The following is a 16,958-nucleotide window of genomic DNA, read 5'->3' as shown; positions in this document are numbered from 1 at the left end:
AAATGGTGCATCTCAGGTTATTTTAAATTCAGGATAACGGCTACCTTGAGACGTGCTAGTTAGAGGAAAGTGGTGCAGATACAAAACTCCTACATTTAAAAAACAGAAACTCTAAGGATGCGGGAACTGAATCTTTTCTATGCTGACCTAATTTATTAGGTCGGTCACTTGTTACCAACTAGATACACAGGTGTGCACTGATCTTTTAAAAAGGCTGTATTTTCCACTGGAAAAGCAGAGACTAATCCCAAGAGAGCCATTTTTCCGGCAGTACCAGTGTCCAAACAGGTATCTACAGTGGGCAAGTCAGCAGCCGCCACGCAGGCCTGAGGTTTCCAGCAGTGCTGCTGTGGTACTCAGCCTAGTCTTACACATTGAACAATAACTCAAATCCATCACAAGATCACTTGTCAGTCCTCCTCGGTTAAATGGGTCTTTATTTTTAGAGAACAATGGGAATTATAGGAAACCGGGAGGCCTTACATCACAGAACTATAAATAGTTGCTGTTAAATGCAGCCTCAATGTTTTTGTTTTTCAATTTCAAAATAAAGTTGATGTTTGAGAGGGGTTATTCTTCATCTGCTGAACAGTTTGTGATGTCATCTCATCTAGGTGATTAAGGACCTATTTAGTTTTTTCTATCAGACAAATCACTAGCTCTCAACAGGAATTTTAAACAGAAAGATTGCTGTGCTGAGATTGTCCCCAGCTGAACAGAATGCTACTGACCTTTCCTTTACAGGAAATTTAAATTTGTATCATTTGGCTGGTTAGGATTTCTGCCATTTCCCTGTGGATCAAGATTAAGGATGAACTTTCAGGTTCAGTCATACATTAAAAACACAAACACATAAGCTGTGAAAAGCCAGAAGCAGAATGATGTCTTTCCCCTGATGCAAAGGTCACTGCTGTTATTTCTCATTCATTTCAGCTGACCACAGGCTTCTACACTTACTGCCCCCATTTAGGGAACTCAGATTGGAAAACGATCATACTTATGGGCCTTCAGCATATTCACTGCATTAAGATTATCTGCTATATTTAACTTGGCTCTCTCATTTGTATGTTAAAGGAAAAATTTTTTTCCCTTGTGATAAACTAAACAAGACATTTTTTTAAGTGTGTAAATGAGTTTATATTTATTAGAAGGATTCTGTTTGGGTCTAGAAAGTTCCTGCCTTGTACCATCAAGGGAACAAGAAAAAAAAATTAAGTAAATATTCCCTAGAGAAACCTGATCCTCTCAATATAAGCAATTTTAGGGTACAAACTCATAAAACTGCCATGACATCAAATTATAAATTAAGTAGTTTAGGAAATCACACAGAAAACAGATCCTCGATCCCAAAAGGGTCAATAAAAAGTAACTTAGGAAAGCCAGTTACCATGATCTCCAATTTTAAATTTGCAATAGCTTTAATATTTCCAAAAGTGAATTCATAGGTATATAATTATGAAATACTGCAATCTCTTAGGATCCTATAAAATACTAATTAATGATTTAGGACTAACAGATAAAAGGTTAAAAAGTTTTACCCTAGAATTATACTAAAAATGAAGCAGATTTAATAACCAAAAAAAGGACCAAGGACCAAAGCTTTATTACACCTTATTTAAAATGTTGTTCGAAACCAAGATAGCTTACATTTATTTCTACCTCAAACTGAGCCAGCCTCTAAGTAAAATTTCAACTTAAATCTGTTTATCTACACTACCATAACTGATTCCAAGAGGACACGCATTTAATTATCACTACATATCGGAAAACATTAAGAATATACTTAAGAAGTCTAACCCATTATAACTAACCTACAGGTCTATACTATAGGTAGCAATTTAGATATGCCTTTTTAAAGTTTATCTAAAAATTATGTAATTCTATTAATTTTGCAATTTTAATAAAAGATGCTTTGTGGTTTAGTCATGAAAGGGCAGGGGTTTTGTGTTTTTTTCTTAAATAAATTTAAATCAGTGAGCTAGAAACTGTTTCATCTTTTTTTTTTTCATCTTAATAAAAAGATTTGATCATGCATTGTTTTTATAAATTGACTTCACTATTAAAATAAAGCACACAAATTAGAAAGAGGAGTCATTTCAGCAATCAGCTAGGATCAAACGGACAACTTCTTGATATACTTCCTAGGAAACTGATTCAGATTTGACATCAGCCATATCACTTCTATTGTACAATAACATATATGAAAGATATCTTGAGAGAATAATTTTTGCTTCATAACAGAAGAAAATACCCCAAACTGTTTTTAAACCTAGTTTTCATGGTCTGTGACACATTATGGCATTTTTTTAATTATAAAAAATAAATACAAGAAAATTAGTAAAAGTCGATAAAAATGAATGACGCCAACATCCTTAATTACATTCCAAAGGCAAATAGATGTCTGTCTATCATAAGTAAGCTGGGAGAAAAAAAGAGTATTGCACCATACACTGTGCTAAGCGACTACATGTTAACCTGGTTCATATCCTCCACAATAAATTTTTAAAAACTGAGTCTCGAAGACAGTACCTCAAGGTCATACAGCTGCAAGTGTCAGAACCAGGGTTCAGCTCAGAATTCAAATCCAAGTTTTATCTTATTTCAACCCCCGTGTTCTTTCCATTGCATATTCTGCTGTTTGATTTCAAACTGACCTGGCTTCTTACAGTCAGGCAGCTTTCAATGCAATGACGGACCTTAGCAGCACTGTACAGCTAAGCTGCATGCAGAACCAGACAACTGCTTCCCTAAGTTCACCTTGCTCTTTCCCTGGAGGTTTCCTCCCACTGCCCTACTGTGGAATTCTGGGTAGGACACTCTGGTCCCTCTCTAAGCGATTACAAGAAGTGCCAAGCTAAACAGTGCATGCAAAGAGATTTTAAAGTCACTCTAGCATAATTATCCTAATCAACAAAAACCAACTACAGCTCAGTCAAACTTTCGAGAAGAAAAGCTTGTGTGGGAGTTAAATAAATTACAGCGGTAAGGTCAGGCTTTTATAAGATGTTCTAGATTCTATCACCTTGCTCTAATTCTTGCATATTTCAGCAGTCACTTTTTTTTTGTGTGTGTGACCGCTGAAAAACAAGTTATTTTAAAAAATCCCAAGATGGTTACAAAAGTACTGTTAACACACAGTGCATCCACATATAGCCCACAGCACTGAGGACATTGGAATAAACTTGGAACTCTGCAATTGAAAAGTTATTTTAAAATCTAAGCCAGGCGATAATTTTAAAAAAGGGCAGGAGGGGGTAAGCGTAACTGAAGCAACTTAGATTTGTTTTCTGTTTCCATACTGTTTTCCTTGCTCCCTTCCTTTCTGACACTATCAGTGGGTTTGAACAAATCTAGACCAATTATTCAGAAACCCTCACACATGCTCACTTGAACATTCTGAGGCCTTTTATTCACATCATTTCCTCAAACGTTAATTGAAATTATTTACTTGCAAAGAGTCTCTCTTTTCAGAAAAACAATTTCAAAGATTCTTGAAGAGTGCTATTCAAGAACAGCACAAAAATAGCACATCAATAACAGCATATAACTATTATCAAGTTGTTGCACCAATGATAAAACTACAATGACAACCCAAGTCTGTGATATCTTTGGTTATATGTACACAAAACAAAGAGAATGAACTATTTGACTAAAAGAAAACTCATATTCTGAACATGAACTGTTAGCCTTAAGAGCTACCTAGTACCTGATTTGCTTCAGAGTCACAGCACTGTGTGTACACAGTAAACTCTCAGTACAGAACTTGCATAAACCTAATCTAGGGCATAGCCAGAGTAAATAAATGTACTAACCCTATAACAGTAACTGATTTCAAAACAAAACACTGATAGAATGAGTATGAAGCATGGCAAGTATGAGGCAGACATAGAGAAAGGACAACAAAATTTCCCAGGTACACTGAATGCAGACTGTGAATGGGGAGTTATTCATTAACCAGCCCACATAAAGAGGCTTGTTAGTACAAATTTTTGTGGAGCAATCAACTGCACAGAAGGTTTTTATAAACTCTGATTGTGTATCTAAATTTGTATGAATGGAATACTGCTTTGAAAAGCCTTTAGGTACAAAATGTTTTGAGAATTTCTGTAATTTCTAAAAGGTCCAATCACACACTCAGCAGAGCCCTCTTCCACAGCCAATTTTCCATTGCCTCAGCTGTTTTTATTAAAACTAGCAGCTACAGAGGAATAGTGAATGCAGACTTAAGCTAAACAGGCTGTTTTGCCTTTCCATTTGCAACTAAGTAAAATTTGATTGTTAATGTTTTTTTTGCCAGTTTGCCCATTTTTCACATATATCACAAAGTTGCAAAGGTAAGAATTAATATCATTTAGGGGGCTTCCCAGGTGGTACAGTGGTAAAGAATCCACCGGCTAGAGCCACAGAAGACTCAGGCTTGATCCCTGGGTCGAGAAGATCCCCTGGAGAAGGAAATGGCAACCCGCTCCAGCATCCTTGCCTGGAAAATTCCATGGACAGAGGAGCCCGGCGGGCTACAGTCCATTGGGTAGCAAAGAGTCAGACATGACTGAGCACAACAAGATCATTTTGAAGCTTCATCACAGAATGAAGAATTCTACAGCTGTGCATAAAAAAAAGACAAATTTGCTTTTACTTCACAAAGTATGAAAAAGCTGCACTAGTCATAATAGATTTTTAGACAAAATATCAAAAGATGGCTAACATGTTTCTATAGGAAAAATGAAGATAAGCTGAATTCTCAACAGTCCTTGTCAGTTTGCAAAGAGGCTAGATGACAATAAGGGCGTTGTTTGCAACTAAGGAAAACTCCAGCAGAAAAAATTGAAAAATTTCCCTCTGGGTTCTCAGCGTGTCATAGGCAAAGCAAAAACAACCCTAAAGAACAGAAATACACACTAAAAACAGGAAGGGGCATTGAAATGACAGCCACACAAGTCTAATGGAGAGAGACAAACATGCAGGTATGGTATATGCAAATATTTTCTTCCTCATAAGGAGAGTAAAGAAACAATGAAAATAGATCTCCTTTCTTATTAAGTAGAAGTAACATGTATGCCTTACAGAAGGTTAATTGGGCGGCCTGTAGCTAACTGCAGCAAAGTTAACTGCGGCAATTACAGTAATCCCACTTATCCAAGAATGTATTTCAAAACACCCCACACCCTCCCTGGGAATGCCTGAAACCTCGGACAGTACCAGACCCTATATGTACTCTGTTTTTTCCTATACATGATTGCCTACGAGAAAGTTTAATTTACAGACTAGACACAGAAAGAGATGAACAATAACAACTATTACTACTAATAAAAAAGAACAATTATAACAATATACCCTAACAAAAGCTATGTGAATGAAGTCTCTCTCAAAATAGCTTACTGTGCAAATTCAATGCCTTTCCATTTTAACTAAGCACTTATCATGCGATCACGACCATAACTTTTGCAGTTTGCAGTGTGACAGCAAAGCCACCAAGTTTCTTTTTCCTTATAATTTCACCGGTAGAGACTTGCTCTTCCCGCAGATCTGTAGACCTCAAGTCACCTCAGTGTATGATCTTTTTTTTTCAAGTCAAGAACTTTAACCATTTCACTTGAAGGCAGCACTTTACAGCTTCTCTCTGGTGCGACTGAATCGCCAGCATCACTACTCTTGCATGTTGGGGCCATTACGAAGTACAACAAATTACATAAACATAAGGACAGCAACACCCCCTGCCCTTTCGCGTGGGTAGCCAAGATGGCGGCTGTGTGGCTAACCCGCGGGGCGCTGGCAAGACCACGCGAGAGTTCGTCACGCTACTCAGGACAGGTGTGCCACTTTAAACGCAGGAACTACTTCCGGAATTTTCCACTTAATAGTTTCGTACCTCAGTTGACCTCTCGGTGAAGCTGCGGAAAGTGAAACCGTGGACGAAGGAGGAACGGCTGCAGTTATTTCCGGGGTACATTACACTGTAGAGTGTGGGGAGAGCAAGATGGGAGTAAAGATGGACAGGACAGTGTGGATGACCTAGAGAGACCACCTGGGACCACGCGTAACTCTGCCCTGAGCTACAGCAGCTGAGCCTAGAGAGGGTGCGGGTCCACTCCGGCTCTTAGAAGTTGGAACAGCGTCAGAGAGGAGAGGACAACGAGCTGGAGAGCGAGAAGGATGGGAGGAAGCAGCCACCTTCTAGACACTGGCTGTCACTGTTATTTAGCCCTTTTGTTGACGAAATTCCTGAAAACAAAGTGTATCAGAACAGACTCTGGTTTTACTCTCTCTTCTTTTTATTTCAGGATAGGACCGTAATCATATGAATAATTTAGCTGTCACTGCCAGAGAGATGACCGCTGGGGAGACATATCCGGTAACGGTGTCACACACCAATGAGATTAGGAATTCTGCCAATCTTTTGTAAAAAAGAAAAAAAACATTTTCAAATTATCAGACGGCTGCCTGAAAGACCTGGGGGATCCAAAGGAGAAAGCTCTGCGGGGTAGAGCAGTATCATGTTCTTAAAAGACACAACTAACAACCATTACCAAGAACACCACCTCATTCGAGGCACAAAATAATGGATTCTGTAAATGGGATACTCAGCAAATAATTCACCGCATGGTTCAGAAGTCCCTACCCCAAAACATCTTGTGTTCACAAGGAAAGGTTCACAGATAAAAAAGTTCAGAAATCTATCTAGGTAGGTGGATTCTCTTCTACTATCTTTTCTTCCCAAATTGTATCAAGACCTCAAATTAGAAAGCAGAAAGCAAATTGAAGAAATTGAGGAACTTACTGCCTGGAGAGAAAATTACTAGGATAAAAAAAGTAGAATAAGAATCAAAATAACACTGTCCACAATTATTTCTAAATGATCCTTAGTTTTCAACTTTGCTAAATCTCAAGACTGTGTTCAAGCATTATAGATAAAATTCTAAGAAAATGTTTTGGCCTCAACAAGAATTTTCAGGATATAATGGATGTGGCTATTTAGTTCAGTGCTTTTCAAAGTCATGGTCATGAGTTTAAAAAACAAGTTTAAAAAAAAACTTAATTGTTATCTCCAGTATAATGTATACTTATTCATATTTCATGCATTTACTATTATATTGGCAAACTATGGCTCTTGAGAAACCTATATGCAGGTCAGGAAGCAACAGTTAGAACTGGACATGGAACAACAGACTGGTTCCAAATAGGAAAAGGAGTCCGTCAAGGCTGTATATTGTCACCCTGCTTATTTAACTTATATGCAGAGTACATCATGAGAAACACTGGGCTGGAAGAAACACAAGCTGGAATCAAGATTGCTGGGAGAAATATCAATCACCTCAGATATGCAGATGACACCACCCTTATGGCAGAAAGTGAAGAGGAACTCAAAAGCCTCTTGATGAAAGTGAAAGAGGAGAGTGAAAAAGATGGCTTAAAGCTCAACATTCAGAAAACAAAGATCATGGCATCTGGTCCCATCACTTCATGGGAAATAGACGGGGAAACAGTGGAAAGTGTCAGACTTTGTTTTGGGGGGCTCCAAAATCACTGCAGATGGTGACTGCAGCCATGAAATTAAAAGACGCTTACTCCTTGGAAGGAAAGTTATGACCTACCTAGATAGCATATTGAAAAGCAGAGACATTACTTTGCCAACAAAGGTCCGTCTAGTCAAGGCTATGGTTTTTCCAGTAGTCATGTATGGATGTGAGAGTTGGACTGTGAAGAAAGCTGAGTGCGGAAGAATGGATGCTTTTGAACTATGGTGTTGGAGAAGACTCTTGAGAGTCCCTTAGACTGCAAGGAGATCCAACCAGTCCATTCTGAAGGAGATCAGCCCTGGGATTTCTTTGGAGGGAATGATGATGAAGCTGAAGCTCTAGCACTTTGGCCACCTCATGCGAAGAGTTGACTCATTGGGAAAGACTCTGATGCTGGGAGGGATTGGGGGCCGGTGGAAAAGGGGACGACAGAAGATGAGATGGCTGGATGGCATCACCAACTCAATGGGCGAGTCTGAGTGAACTCTGGGAGTTGGTGATGGACAGGGAAGCCTGGCGTGCTGCGATTCATGGGGTCGCAGAGTCGGATATGACTGAGCGACTGAACTGAACTTAACTGGCCAACTATATACATGATGTATACAACAAATAAAGAGGTTTGGCGGATAAGACTTTAAAATATTTTAAAGGCAGGTCCAGTCTAATATTTTCTTTCCTCACTCAAGTGGACCACGTTTGCACCACTTGGGATGTTAAAAGTTCAGAAGACACCAGTTAACTAATTGGAGTGTGAGGGGCAACATATGTTCATAACTTACACTGACATTGGAGATTTTGTAGTAGTTTATCCAAAATGCTTAAAAATTAAATGTAGTGCTTTAATATTAGTATAACATACTGCTTTCTAAAGCAGTTGTGAGGTGAATAAAAATAAAGCAAATCAGGGTTTCAAAGACTGTTTTATTCCTGCCCATGCCTGCACTTTATTCAACAACTATTATGTGACAAGCATTTTATATTACATATATCTAATCCTTACAAGAACTATAAAGTAAAATTTATTTTTCCCATTTTATTTAAAAAAAATGAAATTAAGGTTCATGATCAACCAAATCCTACAAATAAGTGGTAACACGGGGTAGGATCTTTAAAACCACAAAATCAAGATGATCACAATTATAGGACCTGATGTGAAGGGTCAAGAATTTTACCTGTTTGGGTATCTTCTTTACAGCTAACTCCTTAAAGCAAAGAGAAGGGAACTGAGAAATAAAATGTTAACTATTAAAAATTCCTTACAGTAAAAAAAATAACAACAGCTCCCAAACATTTCCACCCGCTTCTCGTCCAGCAAACAGCACTTTTAAGTCCTAGGAAGAGGCCTGCAGAAGAGAATTCTGGGAGTGGTTACAGTGGCTAAGTTTCCACTGATGGAGTTGCCCGAAACCTCAGAGCTTCAGATATTGTTTCCCAAAACAATATCCTTTAATCCCAAAAGAGAACTTAAGAAATATTTTTAGTTATGGCCACAGCAGTTCTGAGAACTTAGCTCCCCAACTAGGGATTGAACCCTGCGTGGAGTCCTAACCACTGGACTACCGGAATTCCCTTAGAAGAGAATGTACTCAGGGTACTTTCTGGAGCTTGCAGAGCTTGGCATTCATTCTGTCCTCAGCAGGACAGAGAAAGCAAGCTGGCTTCCCTCCCACCCTTTTCAGCAGGCTGGCTGCGCAGAAGGTCAGTCTTGGACTTCCATTCAGTTTCCAGCTATGTTCCCAAACAGGGCCTGAAACCAGCTACAGGGCCAAAATGCTTATCCCTCATCCTCATATGTAGCTAGCTATGAAGCCTCTGGACCAACAGATGAGAGGGTGAGGGTGAGCCTCTGTGCTCACAACAGACGAGAGGGTCCGCCAGCCTGGGGAAGCTACTTTACAATAAAAAGTGTGTCAAATTAGGAGAAGCGCTAAGTGTAAAATTTTGTTTGCCAGTTGAAATACCATGATTTGAAATTCCACTGCTAAATTCTTCACCAGAAAACCTGGGTTAAACTTACAGTAGTGATTCAGCATCATTTCCTTCACTTGAGACTTTTTAAAAGATCTATGACTTTTGTCCACACAGGCATTCTCATCTGCCTGGGAAGGCCGCACCTCTCCTACTCACCTGGCAAACTCCTTTCCACCCTCCACACCCAAGCATGACTTCCCTGGTGAAGCCTTCCCCATACATAAGGTGGAATTAGGACCCTTCTCATCTGAGTGCTCAAAAAAAAAAAATCTTAAATCTATATTTAATTAGAAACATTCGTTTCAACTGCAACTATTTGTTTTTGACTATGGCTTCTGTATTTACTCGCCTTGTATTCCCACGACTTATTCCTGTGCTGTGCTAGGCACATGACATATCACAATAATATTTGGTAGATGAAGAAATGAAAGTTGAATCATGAATCTGAAGGAGCATTAATTCTTACAGATATAACAGATTGGTCTCAATGGTTCTCAATTTCTTTGCCTTTATACACCTTATATAAAATCCATCATAGTTCTTTGAACATTCAGGTTGTAGCCTTATGACTGTATCTGACTGTCAATATACAAAGGAAGCTTCTCACATTACATTACATTACATTACAGGTGTAGCCTAGCACAAATGAGAGAGCTCTTACAATTTTTCTATTCACAAATTAGGAATTATTATCATTTGCAGCATTTTCTATAATTTCTAAATAGAGTAACCTGGGGAGCCAGTGGGGAAAGTCATGTTTTCAATTGCCTGTTCTCTGGTATGTCTATTCTATTCAAAAGGTTTCTCAAAAAAGAAACAAAAGTTTAAAAAAAATCTGAAAGACAAAAACGCAATCTCCACCTATTTACTTTGAGGGCTTGATCCAGCAAGCATTTTAAGAAATGAATTTCCAGTGGAGGGGAAAAAAAAAAGTAGTTAGGCAATGTTACACCAAAGGTAATGTGCCCTTTTCCCCTTAAAAAAAAAAAAAAGTTAATCCGTCACATTTAGCAAGATTACATTATGTGGCCTACCAGAAAACAGTATTCATTCCTATAAATACCCAATCCCTTAAACATTTTCTCCTACAACTGCATTAGTTTCTCATTAGATGAGCGTGCCACTAAAAATATATGTGATACGTAATAACAAAACTCAAACTTTATAAATGCTAGAGTAAAACACAGATATCTGCCAACAAACTCAGGGTTGGTGGTGGTCATTTCAAAAGACAATCTGTTAGGAAACCTCTTGAGCGGAACACCATATACTAGTTTCATTTCTTAAACTATGTCAAGAACACACATTTAAAAATGTACTTCAGACCCAAAATAAAGTAAACCCCTCAGTCGGCCCCACTCCACCCCACACCAGGATAAAGGGCAATGCAAGAGAAAGCCAATCACTAAAGTATCAGTTTATTTATTTCCTCATAGCTCTCACCTCCCCTGCCCCCAACTCCAATATTTCAGTTGTTTCACTACCCCTCCACGTTAACGCTTTCTTCCAGAAAGTGGGCCAGCCCATCTTAGCAGGCCACCAACAAGGAAGGTGGAAGTAACAACTAAACATTATTGGCATGCCCTGATCATTCTCAGATTCCAATACTCTAAGATTGTGCCTTCTTCCCCTTATTTGTCATCTCCCCGCACTTCCCCATAAAGGCACATTTTTTCCACTTTCTACACAGATGAGCAATGTTAAATGAGCACATTCAGTATATAGGCCAAGTTACTAACAGAAAAATGAACAAGACAGTTCTCAGATTTCAGTCTTGCAGGATTTAGGCTCTTCTTTTAAAGTAATATTTATTCTACAAAACACTCACTTGGCATGCCTTCCTCTCCCAGTAACAGGCATGTCCTTGGAGGGAAAAATCCACTTGAATCCCTTTTGTCCCCAGAATGCCTGCATGTTCTCAGTAGGGACCTTGTGGGTGAATTCTGCTCTTGTTAGAAGACTGGGTTCCAAATGGTCTCCTCAGAAACATTCAGATTATTTTGAAATTCGCACTATAACCCATCACAGAGGGTGTGGTGTGCAAACAGGTTTTATCTCCACAATAATGTTGAAATTCACTAGCAGCTGCCTAAAGTGCTAAGAAAAATACGGAGGCCACATCTGGACTCAGAGAGAGAATGTATAGTGAAACTCAGGGGTTAGTGACGTCTGCCGTGTGCACAGATGAGAAGCATGGTGGTATGTGTGCTCATTATTTGCCATCTCTACCCTAAATCCTGAGCCAAGGTCTGAATTCCATGAAGTTCAAGTATTTCTTACTGCCTAAGTTCCTTTCCCTAACTGCAGCATCAGACCAAGGACAGATAATTCGAGGTTCTTCTAAATATACATTTCTATGTATAATCCCTTTATGTAAAAGTTTGGTGACGAATATTCTTCCAAGTGAATTAGACTTAAGGTCAATCACAGACCCAGTGTTCTCCTCCTCTTTGAACTAGCACACAGTAAGAACCCTTTCGCAAGAGTATCTGTAGCAACTTTTAAACTTTTCCAAAAAAGCAAAAGCATCAAAGCGCTTTGTTCCAGAAGCGACCCAGACACTTAAAGATGCCACTGTCTGTGCAGCAACTCTTTTCTTCCAGTAGATGCTGCGATCTTCTGTTTAAAGAGTTCCCTTTTCTCATCCTGTGCTCTCCCATAAATCTGTAACATGACAGACAACCCCAAATCGGGGTGACAATACTTGGCAGACTTGGTTTCAGACTCTTCCTCTGAAACCATTTAACAAAACCTGGCACAAAGTCCTTTCAACGATGGCGAGAATACAAATTCAACATCCAGCCCCGCTCCTCAACTAAAGTGGCAACTGAGGGGGTCCAGGAAACTCAAAATAGGAAACCAAAGCCCTTCTTCTTTTGGTTTGTTTCTAGGAGTGTTCTTCCTCAGCTAGAAAATTCCTGAATGTTTTTCTAAAGTATCAAAAGATCCATTTATTTCATAATTCTAAAAGCACACTACAAAACAGAAGGTGCATCCTTAACGGCTGACAACCTCCACTTGTAGCTTTATAATCATATTTATTATATTTCCAAGGCAATCTTCCTCATCAATGTCCACTCCCCTAATCAAATCACATTGTTTAAAAAGGCAAATTCACTTAATACTTGCTGCCCTCTCTCCATTACAGTAGCATACGCCTTTGCTGTCTCTCCGCCCCAACTCTTCTAGAGCATTTATGCCTGCCTGACAGTCACCTCCTCCTTTCTGTAACTGAGAACAAACTTAGGCCAGAGTCATTTCAAAGTTCCCTTTAAAAAACTTAACGCTTATAATGAAATAAAAGCCTTCTCAAGACAGAATTCTATTAGAATGAGAAAATAAGTAAAAATAGGTTGCTTTTCTCAAGATCTCAAGTAATATTCTTTCTTTAGTGAAAGGTCGACTTGCCTTTTAAAGTTAACTTAGAATCTTCCAAAAGTTCCCAACACCCCCAATACTGAAATCATTTAAATAGACATCTCAGGGAGGGAAAGTCCCCTGGAGACAGAAATGGCAATCCACTCCAGCACTCTTGCCTGGAAAATCCCATGGACAGAGGAGCCTGATAGGCTACAGTCCATGGGGTTGCAAAGAGTCGGACACGACTGAGCGACTTCACTTCACTTCACTTCACGGAGGGAAAAGACACAGTGAGCCACGTGTGGGCATCAAAGGGCATAAGGGGCAATGGACAGGCCTCGGTGGGTCTCAACCATAGCCTGGCTGAGCCCGAGTCAGGAAGATGTGGGGCTCTGAACAGGTTTACATTTCAGTCCATCCCCACAGTCTTCTCTTCCTCGACTGCTGACTCTGGAAGCCCTGGAACCAGAGGTACAAAGGCAGCCAGATGGAAGTCGAGGAGCAAAAGGAGCTCACCTGGGACTGATGCAAGGCTGAAACTTATTACTGCTTCAGTGCATCAGCTGAGCCTCTAAGAATGATATTTTTGCTAAAAAAAAAAAAAATTATGAAAAAAAAACAAAGTTATGTGACACTGCAGTGTATTTTAAGATAATGTCAGTAGGTGTATGATGGCCAAAAGTATGCTCTGTTTAGTATAGAACAGCGAAAAAGGAGGAAAAGAACAATTTAAAAACAGAAGTCATGTTAAAAGGCTGAAGGAAAATGGGATTTTGGGGTTTTTTTCTTTCCAGCTTAAAAAGATCTAGCCAAGCCTTTTTTCTTGATAGGATAGCATTACCTACTACAGGAGCACATGCACTCAAGTACAGGGAAAGCGAGACTGAGCCAGTGAGGGTGCTCTGCAAACACAGTGTGAAAACCACTGACCCTGAGTTTTGAAACTCTTTCTAGGACACCAAACTTTAAATTAAGTATATGTACTTAATCAGATAATAGTAAATATATCACATCTCAAACTTTAACCCCTTTCATTTTTGCCACAGAGCTTCACACCTGTTTTTAAGTAGAAACAAAACAAAACAAACTGCTATATATTTTTATTTAGCTTAAGAAATTATGTAGGTGCATGGACAGAGACAGACCTCAGTCACATAGCTGTGTGACTGAACATACATCATTGCCGTGAATACATCCTTTACCTTCAAATGTGAATGAGCACCAAAGGCAAAATTAGTATATTTTCTTTAACAAAAATGGAATTAAAAATAAGTGCTTCAGCGAATCCTTGAAAAGTAAACTGGCTTGTTGATCAAAGTGGATCTCGTTAAAGCACACCACCACAATGTGTGTTTACATCACCCTTTTATTTCATAGTTAGAAATAATACATTTCCACAGGGTAAATCATCAATAAATAATGGTGTTTAATCATTAAACGTAAAAATCCCAACTCTTTGGCATCTGACAGGATTCTATTTCTTGTCAAACTAATGACTGTATAGATACAGTTAATCTTAGTGATCATCCGTTGATACAATATGTTACAAAGGTGCAATTTACTTTAAAATGTACAACAGCTGAAAATTTCCAGCCCACCAAGAAATCTGAACAACTCTGTAAGATATGGGCCAACTTCCCCAAGGTTCTTTCACATGATCTGCCTCGGTGGAAGTTTAATAAATGTTGATTAAGAGTTCCTAGGGTTTTCTAATACTTATTCTGCCCTATATAGAGTCTTGTCATTCATTCTGGTTAAAGAAAAGTCACAACTGCACCAGAAATGACCCACTCATTTAATTAAAAGGTGTTCTTATTTTATAAGCAAGATTGCTAACACCTTAGAAACTGACAGCCCCCAAAATAAAATTTAAAATAAGCAGGTCTATGCTGCCAGAAATGCCAATTCAGTAATAAATTGCACCTTCAAGAGTCAAAAAAGAAAAAAAGAAATATCAATAGAAACTTTTACAAAAGGTAAATTACATACATGTTTTTTCAAAATATATTCAAGAATAGTTGAGCTGTATTTGTTACTAAAGCCAGGGCATTATTTCTTTAGCAACAAATTAAACCAGTGCAATTGACATAAATTGTTAAGTAATCCAGGATTAACCCATTAAAACTGTAGAAGCACTTTAGGCTCCTGCACTAATCCTAGAAACTAGAATTTCAACGAGTGCCTGTGCTGCACAGAACTAAAACTGGAATGATCTGATGACATGCTGAATGGTATCACTTCATACTTAGTTTAAGCATTCGATAGTAGAAATCATGAGTTTCTCTATTAGAGTTCCATTCACTTACAGAACATTCAGATGCAAACAGTATTTGCCTATAATCCACAATTTAAAGAATCCTTTCCATTTTAAAGTTCCAGATGAATTTTAAATTAGAAAATAAGCACTAAAGAAACTTTTTCAACTTATGAAAACTTCATATTGGAAACTTTCCAGTAAAGCTTCCCCCAACCTGCTGTAAAATACTTTGTATCCCAAATTTAATTTTATTAAGACACACTTTAATAACGCTATAAAGAAATATTTTACAGCCATAGAGATCAATAACTTTCCATGCGGAAATAAAAAATTCATTGCTCAATAATATTACTGAGGCAAGTGAAGAAAGATTATTCTCTTGTCAATCTGAAATGTTAATTTTTTCAGTGCAAAACCAGTTATAAAATATTTAAACTCAATATTTAAAAATAAAAAGTGGTCCAATTTAGCAATGTTCAAGTTCTAAATTTCATAAAACAAATCATTACATATATTTTATAGTAAAATACAGAGATTAAAGAAGTACTTGAGTACTTAAGATATAAATTTCTAATGAATCATACCAAGTCAGCAAGAACCAAGCAGATAACATTTCCAATTTGAGTATCAGAATTTTAAATATGATATTACTGTACCAAAGCCTTTTTTCCCCCCTAGCTAAAAAGCTATACAAACTAATGGTCAACCTTCTCTTTTCCTTGCAGTTGCATACTCTAGAATGATCTCCCCTCAAGCACCTGTGATTCCATTCCTGTATTCAAATTTTGATCCAGACAATTTGTATGTTTCAGGAACACTTAGCTGATTTAACCATCTATAATGTAAAGAGTCCTGTACAGAGTACAACAGTGGAATTTTCTAGCCACGTGTAGGCTGACCTAAACTGGTTTACACTCTCTTACAAGTCCCTCATGTATTATTCCTAGCAAACACACGGTCCCCTCTGAGGGTTAGGTGTTGAAGCTGGTACTGTAGCACTTCTGTGTCAGCTGGCTCCTTGATGTTCATTTTATCTAGATTGAGGTAGTCCAGAGATTTGGAGTGAGCCCTCTTACCTTTAAGAAGACAAAGAGGCAGAGGCCCATGGAGGGCTTTATAAGGTTCGTACGGTAAAGATTTAGTGCACTTGTCTCCTGAGCTGGGCATCCGCCTCCGCCTCCTGCCGTTGACAGCTGGAATCTCATAGGGCTGGTAGTACCTACTTCTGGTTTTGTACAAACGAGAGGAACGAGCAAGTCCCACATCCAGCTGTTTGGAGCGCAGGGAAGGCACGGCTTCTCCCTTGCTCTCCTCAGCTCCTGTGCACTTCTGGGCTAACTTCAGGAGCTCCTCACCAGTCGTGAAGCCAACCAAATAGTTCGAGTCCATGTGGAGGATCTGGTAGCCTGACACAGTCCGGCGCATGGGCGAGCACGGCGTGCTGGAGCAGCGGGGCTTCTCCGCCTCCGCCTTGCCCGGGGAGCTGGCCTCCGCAACGGGCAAGGGCAGGGTGGTCAGGGCACTTCTGGACTCGCCATTAACATCGACTTCCATTTTAGGCACCCGTCTGCACACTCCTGAAAGCAGACAGACTCAGATTAGAAGAGTATAACACCCAGAACCTCGGGCCAAGCCGGATCGTTTTAGAAGGCTCCGGGAGCTTGAAATGACATGGGCCTGAAAAACAGCCAATGTACAACTGGCCGATTTTTATGTATGTCTGTTAAAGGTTCCACAGCAGGCATGAAATGACTGCTACTTCTTTGCCTTCAAGAACTCAAAGGCAGGTTAACATCATCTCATGGAGAAGCAAAGAGAGAGCAACAAATACTTCTCTAAATGCAGCGCTCCAT

The 16,958-nt window shown here is 39.0% G+C and overlaps 1 protein-coding gene across 1 annotated transcript; it reads right to left on the bottom strand.

The window, feature by feature from the left end:
• Positions 1 to 15,732: 15,732 nt before the first annotated feature.
• On the bottom strand, positions 15,733 to 16,659 carry MACIR (macrophage immunometabolism regulator). Its single transcript, XM_068981193.1, has one exon. The coding sequence runs from the start codon at positions 16,657 to 16,659 to the stop codon at positions 16,036 to 16,038; it is 624 nt and encodes a 207-aa protein (XP_068837294.1). The 3' UTR covers positions 15,733 to 16,035.
• Positions 16,660 to 16,958: the final 299 nt, after the last annotated feature.

The sequence above is a fragment of the Capricornis sumatraensis genome, chromosome 9 (assembly GCF_032405125.1).
Source record: "Capricornis sumatraensis isolate serow.1 chromosome 9, serow.2, whole genome shotgun sequence".
Lineage (NCBI taxonomy): Eukaryota > Metazoa > Chordata > Mammalia > Artiodactyla > Bovidae > Capricornis > Capricornis sumatraensis.
Note: the sequence above shows the minus strand (reverse complement) of the source record. Positions and strands in the feature narration are given on the sequence as shown.